An 11,456-nucleotide genomic window follows, 5' to 3' on the forward strand; every position below is an offset into this window, starting at 1 on the left:
TAAAGAAGCATTGTAACAGAACAGAGGCATTATTCCAGTCTTAATGCTTTGATTGATTGGTTCTTACTGTATTTTGACAATCTGTACTTGCTTTTGGCTTGTGATGGGATCACTGTACATTGTGTGAACTGCTTCAGTATTTTGCTGTACCAAGCGGTATATACGTTAGTAAAATGAATGAATGAAATGAATACTTGGAGGAAGCCATGACTGTTTAAAGGGGTACCTTTAAAAGTTGGCATTAATGTGGTCATTTTTTTTTACACCGGCAAAGTTCACCTACTCCTAAGGGTGCTGCTGCTTCCTGGCAGGGACTCTGAGGTCCAGCTCCCCAGCAGTGTGGTCTCCAAACCTAATATTCCTGCTTCAAGGACACCTCTAACAAAGGAAACGTTGAATGCAAAAGCTCCTTTACGGAAGATGATCAAGCAAGCAAGAAGGGAAACTGAAACTGAAACTAAACTTGGGAAAGCCCCTCCTCCCGCCTCCCACTCCCAGATACAATAACCCAGAGCTTTCTAAACTCTGTGTTGCCACACAATAGCGTGTTAGCTGAAGTATGTAGGTATATTGTATGAATTCTCCCCATGCTCCTCCTGGGGCTGGAAAGGGGTTAGTTTAACGTGCAGTTTGCTAGAAAAATTGAATTGCTGCGTCGAAAAATGATACATGTCTAAAAGGCGTTGTCACCAACATGCAAAGTTTGGAAACCTATACAGTAATGCCCTTTTCTTCTTAACATTGTGGGTTTGAACCAAAGTCTGTTGCCTGTTGGAACAACACTTTCCTCACCAAATTCCGCACCCACCACTCGGCACATCCCAGATTCAGCTTCCATTCTCCTCTGAAGAAATGAAAGAATCCCTTCAACTCACCCAGGAAAGTAGAAAGGAAAATGGGTCTACTATCCAGCCCCAATGCAGCACTCACTCTGGGGGTGGAAGATTAAAAGCTAGGACGTCAGCACCCAGGAAGCAGAGCAGAAATGGGAACTCTATGTTAAGCTTCTCCTACAGGATCCCATGATGTTTTCTCTTGAGCTCTAGACAGGTGGTGCTGAATTGAGGACTCGCCTCTTGCATCCCAGACTTCTTCTCCCCCAGCTGTGCACATGCTCAGGTAAATGGGGCCAGCTGCTGATTGTTTCTGAGGGATTTGCAAAGGCTGCTGGGAAATGAAGTTCACAGGGAGGAAAACTGAGCCAAGACCATCAAGCAGGCAGCTGACAGAGAAAGATTCCCTCTCTCTCCTCTTGCATTTTGATTCCTAGCCTTCCTGTTCTCTTTTAAAACTTAAACCCAAAATTTATTTTCATATATATTTTCCACATACGAACATTAAAAATAAGAAGGCATGGCTTGGGGAAGACAGATTGGCCTACAGGACAGAGGTTCTACAGCCATGTGCAATGAGAAAAGCTGTTTAATAAACGTTGTTACCGTATGTTTAAAACTGCAACCTCGACAGGGAGCGAGAGTAATAAAAAGTGAAGCAAAAGGGGTAAAAACGTACAAAATTTATTCGTGAATCCAGCAAACACATTAAAATACTTATGAAAGCAAGTGCCCAGTAAAACATGCATTTAAAAAGAAGTACCAGTGATTGTTACACTGAAGTTGAAGAATGGAGAAACAGAAGCATTTGCAAGATCCCTCTGCTTCTCCATTGCTGTCTTGTGCCAATTAAACTGACGTGAAATGAGTGCGCTATCATAAAAGCTTTCCCCACACTTGTGGGCTATTTTGTGGTGATTAATTGGATATTTAAAAAAGGGTCTTGCTTCAGCCTGAGAAGCTCTGCGATGTCTCCTATTTATGCTTCAGTTGGTGTAACCCAAGGCTTCCGCTGCACCCAAATGTTCTGGAACAAATGGAACATATGAAACATTTCTTTTTAGGGCGGGTTTCATTATGCTCAACAAGACTCGCTTCAGAAGCATGGCTGAGGCCAAAATCTGGCTCCTCTCCTCCATGAATTCTCTGGTGTTCCATAAGGGAGGTGCTGCACCTGAAGCTCTCTCCGCATTCTGAGCATTTGTGAGGTCCTTCTTCAGTGTTTATCCTGTTATGCTTAATGAGATCAAATGGAGAAATAAAGTCCTTGTCGCATTTTGAGCATTTGTATGTTTTCTCCACTTCATGGGTTCTCTGGTGTGTGTTGAGATGTGCGCTATGATCGAAGCTCTGACCACATTTTGAGCATTCTTAAGGCTTCTCTTTTGTGTGGATTCTTTGATGCTTCCTAAGGTTGGATCGGGTAATGTAACTCTTGCCACATTCTGAGCATTTGTATGGCCTCTCCCCTGTGTGGGTTCTCTGGTGTACGTTGAAGTTGCACTTGTGACTGAAGCTCTGCCCGCATTCTGAGCATTGATAAGGCCTCTCTTCGGTGTGGATTCTTTGATGAACTGTAAGGTTGGATCGGGTAATGTAACACTTGCCACATTCTGAACATTTGTGTGGCCTCTCCCCTTTGTGAGTTCTCTGGTGTACGTTCAAGTTGCACTTCTGACTGAAGCTCTGCCCGCATTCTGAGCATTTATAAGGCTTCTCTTTAGTGTGGGTTACTTGGTGCGTGACAAGGTTTGATCTATGACTGAAGCTTCTTCCACATTCCTCACATTTATAGGGCTTCTCTCCCGTGTGACTTCTTTCATGCCTCATAAGGGATGAGCTGGTCTTATAGCTTTTCCCACACCACATACACAAATAGGGGGCCTCTCCTGTGTGAAATCTTTGGTGTTCATAAATGTTTGACTTGTGTTTGAAGCTTTTTCCACATCGGCTGCATTGATAGGGTCTCTCTTCCACCTGAGTTCTCTGTAGAACATTCTCGTTCATCTCCCTGTGCTCAGGCTCTGCTGACAACATCACACAACGTTCTCCTTCATTCTCAGTTACCTGCATATCATCTGTTGAAATAAAGGGGAGAAAGTCTTGATGGGACCCCAGAGGAGAAGGAAAACTGCCGTTGGCTCTCTACTAAATGTGTGGTTTCATTCATTGAAATTGGCTATTTCCCATAGTGAGAGTTATTTATTTCCCCCTATGTCTGTTAGAATATGCTGCTGAAAGACACCTTGCCCAGCAGATCTTTCCTTTCCTCTAAAGCAGGAGCTTAAGAGATTGAAGGGAATTTAATGGCTTAAGAATTACCGGTAGCTTACTGGAATTAGGTAAAGGTAAAGGGACCCCTGACCATTAGGTCCAGTCCTAACCAACTCTGGGGTTGTGGCGCTCATTTGGCTTTATTGGCTGAGGGAGCCGACGTACAGCTTCTGGGTTTTGTGGCCAGCATGACTTAAGCTGCTTCTGGCGAACCAGAGCACATAGAAACGCTGTTTACCTTCCCGCTGCAGCAGTTTATTTATTTACTTGCACTTTGACGTGCTTTCGAACTGCTGGGTTGGCAGGAGCAGGGACCAAACAACCTTCGGATCAGCAAGTCCTAGGCTCTGTGGTTTAACCCACAGTGCCACCCGCATCCCTTTACTGGAATTAAACAACAGTATACTGCTGAAATTTGATGTGTTTGTTGGTTTGCATGCTCTGGTGGAACAATTAGGATACAAGTGCTTGTATAACCTGGGACAGGGTTTTATTTTCTTATGAAACAAAAGCACTAATTGTGAATGCATTGGCACAATTCCTGATTTTCTTGCCGCCCTAGATAAATAAGAATGTAAGGCATTATCACTCTCTGCAGTTCATATGGTGACCAGTAGGTGGCCATGCCAACTGCAGCATGAGGAACAGCTTTCTGACACAGGTGAACTGCGGGGGGGGGGGGGCGGGAATATGCAAGGAGGTAAGATACAAAAGGGAGGGGCTTTAGTCAAGTGGGAGGGGAGGACAAATGGGTAGGGGAAGACGGAACTTGCCTACAATCCTGCCCTCCTCGTTCTCCTTGTTTTCCTTCTGCAGCTGCCTCTGCTCAAGTAAAACTGGAGCCTGGCCTGCATCGGGGAGATTTGCAGGCTCCTCTTCCTTCTCCTCCGGTATCAACTGAAACAGCAGAAAGGAATCCTTTCAATAGCTGGAGCAAAAGTCCACACCATATTTTTCACTCACCCTCTGCAAGTGAGAAGTTAGGGCAGTGTTTGTTCACACCACAAATTTAAGGTGTGCCCATTTATTGCAGATACACACCAATATCCAAGTGGTGCGGTATTCCCAGGGGTTCCATGCGCCTACCGAGGGCTCGGTTTCCTCAGAATGAGGGATAGCTGAGACTGTGGTATCTGGATGATAGATGGTTTATTTACACATATATGCAGCCTGACCCTCCGATGTTGGGGCTCACAGCACTGATGCCCCCCAAAGGGTCTTGCTTCTCCAACCCGCCATCGCAGTTATTTTGAGGTGGGCACCTCCAGCGCTCTTCAGGACCTTCAGACCCTGAAGACATGTGGAATCCCTTGTTGAGGGCTAGATAAAACAATATGGAAGAGGCCAGTGTGGTGTAGTGGTTAAGAGCAGTAGTCTCGTAATCTGGGGAACTGGGTTGGCGTCTCCGCTCCTCCACATGCAGCTGCTGGGTGACCTTGGGCCAGTCACACTTCTTTGAAGTCTCTCAGCCCCACTCACCTCACAGAGTGTTTGTTGTGGGGGAGGAAGGGAAAGGAGAATGTGAGCCGCTTTGAGACTCCTTAAAGGGAGTGAAAGGCGGGATATCAAATCTAAACTCTTCTTCTTCATCATCATCAAGTCTACTGTGGTCTGCACATGGCCTTCTCAACCACTAGAGGGTCAGGGCATGTGATGGCCAGCAGAGCCAGACTAGAGTCTGGTGGTGCAGTTCCCAAGAAATTCCACCAGAGGCCCGGAGCCTGTCGCTGATTGGCTACAGAGTCAAGTAGACACCGAGGGGGGGGGAGGAGCAGCACTTTTGGAGGGAAAACAAAAGGAGCCATTTCTGAGGGAGAGAGTTAGATAGGGCCGGATTTGAGAAGATGCACAGGGATTTGATTGGAGATGTTAGACTGGGTTCAGGTTGAGGGATAGGGTTCAGGATAGGATTTGATGGAGAACTGGTTCATATTTGAGTTGAATATCCACAGTGAGGATGTTAGCAAGAGGACAGAGCCTCACAGCTTTACATATAGGGAGAAAGTGTTGAGGGTCTGGGAAATGTAATAAAGTTTAATAAAACTTCATGCGTGTTTGAGCAAGTGCTGCCCGAGACTCTAATCTACTATGTTTTCCCTCACAGGACAAACTGTGGTTAATTATAGAAATTTGTGCAATTTGCGTACAGTGAAGAGTGTGTGCTATATTTAATGGGGGGCAGTTAGCATAAGATTGCCAGATTTTTTCCAATGAATCCGGGGACACTTTTCAATTTCAATAGGAATGACAGGATTTAGTCAGGGGACTGATTTGTAAATCCGGGGACTGTCCCAGGGAAACGGGGACATCTAGTAAGTTAGTGGGGTGAGTCCACCACACTATTAAATGGTAGTAAGTGGGTGGGTCTGTTGCAGAGCTCAACCCTTGGCCCCACAACCAACCCTCTAATAGCCAGTGGTAACTAAATGCCCACCAATTTAGATCCCTTTAAAATATGATTGGCCTCAGCCCAGTATACCTGAAGGAGCGTCTCCCGCCCCCCCATCGTTCTGCTTGGACGCAGAGGTCCAGCGCTGAGGGCCTTCTGGCGATTCCCTCATTGTGAGAAGGAAAGCTACAGGGAAGCAGGCAGAGGGCCTTCTCGGTAGTGGCACCCGCCCTGTGGAACGCCCTCCTACCAGATGTCAAAGAGATAAACAAGTACCTGACATTTAGAAGACATCTGAAGGCAGCCCTGTTTAGGGCAGTTTTTAATGTGTGACATTTTAATGTATTTGTTGGAAGCCATTCAGAATGGCTAGGGAACCCAAGCCAGATGGGTGGGGTACAAATAAATTATTATTATTATTATTATTATTATTATTATTATTATTATTATGTTCATGGAAGTGAAGGCTGTTAACAGCTAGTAGTCATGACAGCTCTGTTCTGTCTCCTCAGTCAGAGGAGGTAATGCATCTGAATATGAGTTTTGGGGGACCACAGAAGAGGAGAGAGCTCTTGTGCTTGCATGTTTCCCCACAGGCATCTGTTTGGCCTCTGGGAGAACAGGATGCTGGACTAGATGGGCCATTGGCCTTTGCTTCTAAATTATTTCACCTGGAAGGAGAGCATGACTTTGACGTCTCCCAGTTCTTCATACCCGTAAGCTGTGCTTTTTTCCTTGAAAAATATTTAGGGGTACTCTCATTTTCCTACTCATATTGAAATACTGCCCCTTAACGAGGCCAGACTTTGATTCACAAAATGTTTAGGGCTATGCGTACCTCTGCATCCACTGCAAAAAAGCACTGCCAGTGAGGATTCATAGAGTCATTGTCCTCCATGGGTCACAGATACAGGTCTCTCAACTCTGTAAGAAAATGCGGGATATGTAATTGAGACACCGAAGATATTAGGGATATTCCCATACCCAGAGAGCTATGAGGAAGGGCCTCGCGTTAAGCCAGGCATCCTCTAATTTGGCCCTCCAGATGTTTTGGGACTCTACAACTCCCACCATCCCTAGCTAACAGGACCAGTGGTCAGGGATGATGGGAATTGTAGTCCCAAAAAACATCTGGAGGGCCGAGTTTGGGGATGCCTCCTTTAAGCAGATTTCCTCCAAAGACTACACCATTACCCCCCATCTATTTGTGAATGTATTCTTTTCTATACAGTTTGCAAGGAACAAGCAGTAGTTAAGGTCAACCGCAGATACGGGTTTAAATATGGGCCCTATGCCTTTTTCTAAAGAAGCTGTGTAATAGACCACAGGGATTATTCCAGTCTTAATGTTTTGATTGATTGGTTCTTACTGTATTTTGGCACTCTGTACTTGCTTTTGGCTTGTGATGGATCATTGTACATTGTGTGAACTGCTTCAGTATTTTGCTGTGCCAAGCGGTATATATGTTAGTAAAATGAATGAATGAAAGAATGCTTGGAGGGAGCCAGGACTGTTTAAAGAGATACCTTTAAAAGTATGGCATTATTGAGGTCATTTGTTTTTACACCGGCAAAGATCACCTACTCCTAAGGATGCTGCTGCTTCCTGGCAGGGACTCTGAGGTCCAGCTCCCCAGCAGTGTGGTCTCCAAACCTAAAATTCCTGCTTCAAGGACACCTCCAAATAAAGAAACATTGAATGCAAAAGTTCCTTTACGGAAGATAATCAAGGAAGAAAGAAGGGAAACTGAAACTGAAACTGAAAGTAAACTTGGGAAAGCCCCTCCTTCCACCTCCCACTTCGAGATACATTAACCCAGAGCATTCTAAATTGTGTGTTGCCACACAATAATGTGTTGGCTGAAGTATGTAGGTATATTGTGTGAATTCTCCCCATGCTCCTCCTGGGGCTGGAAAGGGGTTAGTTTAACCTGCAGTTTGCTAGAAAAACCTGAATTGCTGCGTCGAAAAATGATGCACGTCTAAAAGGCGTTGTCACCAACATGCAAAGTTTGGAAACGTGTACAGTAACGCCCTTTTCTTCCTAACATTGTGGGTTTGAACCAAAGTCTGTTGCCTGTTGGAACAACACTGTCCTCACAAAATTCCAGTCCCACCACCAGGCACCTCCCAGATTCATCTTCCATTCCCCTCTGAAGAAATGAAAGAATCCCTTCAACTCACCCAGGAAAGTAGAAAGGAAAATGGGTCTACTATCCAGCCCCAATGCAGCACTCACTCTGGGGGTGGAAGATTAAAAGCTAGGACGTCAGCACCCAGGAAGAAGAGCAGAAATGGGAACTCTATGTTAAGCTTCTCCTACAGGATCCCATGATGTTTTCTCTTGAGCTCTAGACAGGTGGTGCTGAATTTAGGACTTGCCTCTTGCATCCCAGACTTCTTCTCCCCCAGCTGTGCACATGCTCAGGTAAATGGGGCCAGCTGCTGATTGTTTCTGAGGGATTTGCAAAGGCTGCTGGGAAATGAAGTTCACAGGGAGGAAAACTGAGCCAAGACCATCAAGCAGGCAGCTGAGAGAGAAAGGTTCCCTCTCTCTCCTCTTGCATTTTGATTTCTAGGCTTCCTGTTCTATTTTAAAATTTAAACCCAAAATTTATTTTCATATATATTTTCCAATTAGGAACATTAAAAATAAGAAGGCATGGCTTGGGGAAGACAGATTGGCCCACAGGCCAGAGGTTCTACAGCCATGTGCAATGAGAAAAGCTGTTTAATAAATGGTGTTAAGGTAACGGTAAAGGTACCCCTGCCCGTACGGGCCAGTCTTGACAGACTCTGGGGTTGTGCGCCCATCTCACTTAAGAGGCCAGGGGCCAGCGTTGTCCGGAGACACTTCCGGGTCACGTGGCCAGCGTGACAAAGCTGCATCTGGCGAGCCAGGGCCGCACACGGAAACGCCGTTTACCTTCCCGCTGGTAAGCGGTCCCTATTTATCTACTTGCACCCGGAGGTGCTTTCGAACTGCTAGGTTGGCAGGCGCTGGGACCGAGCAGCGGGAGCGCACCCCGCCGCAGGGATTCGAACTGCCGACCTTTCGAACGGCAAGTCCTAGGTGCTGAGGCTTTAACCCATAGCGCCACCTGCGTCCCTAATAAACGGTGTTACAGTATGTTTAAAACTGCAACCTCGACAGGGAGCGAGAGTAATAAAAAGAGAAGCAAAAGGGGTAAAAACGTACAAAATTTATTCGTGAATCCAGCAAACACATTAAAATACTTATAAAAGCAAGTGCCCAGTAAAACATGCATTTAAAAAGAAGTACCAGTGATTGGAGTAATACACTGAAGTAGAAGAATGGAGGAACAGAAGCATTTGCAAGATCTCTCTGCTTCTCCATTGCTGTCTTGTGCCAATTAAACTGACGTGAAATGAGTGCGCTATCATAAAAGCTTTCCCCACACTTGTGGGCTATTTCGTGGGAATTGTCTTGTGCTGATTAATTGGATATTTAAAAAAGGGTCTTGCTTCAGCCTGAGAAGCTCTGTGATGTCTCCTTTTTATGCTTCAGTTGGTGTAACCCAAGGCTTCCGCTGCACCCAAATGTTCTGGAACAAATGGAACATACAAAACATTTCTTTTCAGGGCGCGTTACATTATGCTCAACAAGACTTGGTACAGAAGCATGGCTGAGGCCAAAATCTGGCTCCTCTCCTCTATGAATTCTCTGATGTGCCATAAGGGAGGTGCTGCACCTGAAGCTCTCTCCGCATTCTGAGCATTTGTGAGGTCCTTCTTCAATGTGGATCCTGTTATGTTTAATGAGATCAAACTGAGAAGTAAAGTCCTTGTCGCATTTTGAGTGTTTGTATGTTTTCTCCACTTCATGGGTTCTCTGATGTTCATTGAGATGTGTTCTACTATCGAAGCTCTGCCCACATTCTGAGCATTTATAGGGCTTCTCTTTCATGTGGATTCTTTGATGCAGCCTAAGGTTGGATCGGGTAATGAAATTCTTGCCACATTCTGAGCATTTGTATGGCCTCTCCCCTGAGTGGATTCTCTGATGTACTTTTAAGGTGCTCTTTTGATTGAAGCTCTGCCCACATTCTGAGCATTTGTATGGCCTCTCCCCTGTGTGGGTTCTCTGGTGTAGGTTCAGAGTGCTCTTTTGACTGAAGCTCTTCCCACAGTTTTCACATTGATAAGGCTTCTCTTTCGTGTGGATTCTTTGATGCACTGTAAGGTTGGGTTGAGTAAGGTAACTCTTGCCACATTCTGAGCATTTGTATGGCCTCTCCCCTGTGTGGGTTCTCTGGTGTACTTTCAAGTTGCACTTTTGACTGAAGCTCTGCCCGCATTCTGAGCACTTATAAGGCTTCTCTTTAGTGTGGGTTACTTGGTGCGAGGCAAGGTTTGATCTATGACTGAAGCTTCTTCCACATTCCTCACATTTATAGGGCTTCTCTCCCGTGTGACTTCTTTCATGCAGAACAAGGGACGAGCTGTCCTTAAAGCTTTTCCCACACTGCTTACATATATAGGGGGTCTTTCCTGTGTGACCTCTTTGGTGTCGATAAAGGTTTGACCTGTGTTTGAAGCTTTTTCCACATTGGCTACATTGATAGGGTCTCTCTTCCACCTGAGTTCCCTGTATAACATTCTCGTTCATCTCTTTGTGCTCAGGCTCTGCTGACAACATCGCACAACGTTCTCCTTCATTCTCAGTTACCTGCATATCATCTGCTGAAATAAAGGGAAGAAAGTCTTGATGGGACCCCAGAGGAGAAGGAAAGCTTCCGTTGGCTCTCCACTAAATGTGTCATTTCATTCATTGAAATTGGCTATCTCCAATAGTGCAAGTTATTTATTTCCCCCTATGTCTGTTAGAATATGCTGCTGAAAGACACCTTGCCCAGCAGATCTTTCCTTTTCTCTAAAGCAGGAGCTTAAGAGATTGAAGGAAATATTAATGACTTAAGAATTACTGGTAGCTTACTGGAATTAGGTAAAGGTAAAGGGACCCCTGACCATTAGGTCCAGTCGTGACCGACTCTGGGCTTGCGGTGCTCATCTTGCTTTATTGGCCGACGTACAGCTTCTGGGTTATGTGGCCAGCATGACTTAAGCTGCTTCTGGAGAACCAGAGCAGCGTACAGAAACGCCGTTTACCTTCCCGCTGCACCAGTACCTATTTATCTACTTGCACTTTGACGTGCTTTCGAACTGCAAGGTTGGCAGAAGCAGGGTCCAAGCAACAGGAGCTCACCCCGTCGTAGGGATTCGAACCACCAACCTTCTGATCGCCAAGTCCTAGGCTCTGTGGTTTAACCCACAGCACCACCTGCATCCCTTTACTGGAATTAAACAACAGTATACTGCTGAAATTTGATGTGTTCATTGGTTTGCATGCTCTGGGGGAACATTTAGGATACAAGTGCTTGTATAACCTGGGACAGAGATTTATTTTCTTATGAAACAAAATCACTTATTGTGAATGCATTGGCAAAATTCCTGGTTTTCTTCCCTTCCTAGATAAATAAGAATGTAAGATATTATCACGCTCTGCAGTTCATGTGGTGACCAGTAGGTGGCCATGCCAAATGCTGCATGAGGAACAGGTGGATGATCCAGGTGAACTGCGGGGAGGGGGGTATACAAAGAGGTGAGATATAAAAGGGAGGAGCTTTAGTCAAGTGGGGGGGCAAAGGGGTAGGGGAGGACGGAACTTGCCTACAATCCTGCCCTCCTCGTTCTCCTCGTTTTCCTTCTGCAGCTGCCTCTGCTCAACTAAAACTGGAGCCTTGCCTGCATCAGGGAGATTTGCAGCCTCCTCTTCCTTCTCCTCCGGTATCAACTGAAACAGCAGAAAGGAATCCTTTCAATAGCTGGAGCAACAGTCCACACCATCTTTTTCACTATCCCTCTGCAAGTGAGAAGTTAGGGCTGCGTTTGCTCACACCACACATTTAAGGCGTGCCCATTTATTGCACACACACCTAA

General features: G+C 45.6%; 1 protein-coding gene across 1 annotated transcript; it reads right to left on the minus strand.

Annotated features, from left to right (window-relative positions):
• Positions 1–1,947: 1,947 nt before the first annotated feature.
• LOC309361279 (uncharacterized protein) lies at positions 1,948–10,358 on the minus strand. The gene is made up of 2 exons (XM_081896179.1): positions 8,988–10,358; positions 1,948–2,911 (listed from the first exon to the last, which is right to left on the minus strand). The coding sequence occupies exons 1-2, from the start codon at positions 10,189–10,191 to the stop codon at positions 2,205–2,207; spliced, it is 1,911 nt and encodes a 636-aa protein (XP_081752305.1). The 5' UTR covers positions 10,192–10,358; the 3' UTR covers positions 1,948–2,204.
• Positions 10,359–11,456: the final 1,098 nt, after the last annotated feature.

Source organism: Podarcis melisellensis (genome assembly GCF_964234715.1).
Source record: "Podarcis melisellensis genome assembly, chromosome: 2".
Lineage (NCBI taxonomy): Eukaryota > Metazoa > Chordata > Lepidosauria > Squamata > Lacertidae > Podarcis > Podarcis melisellensis.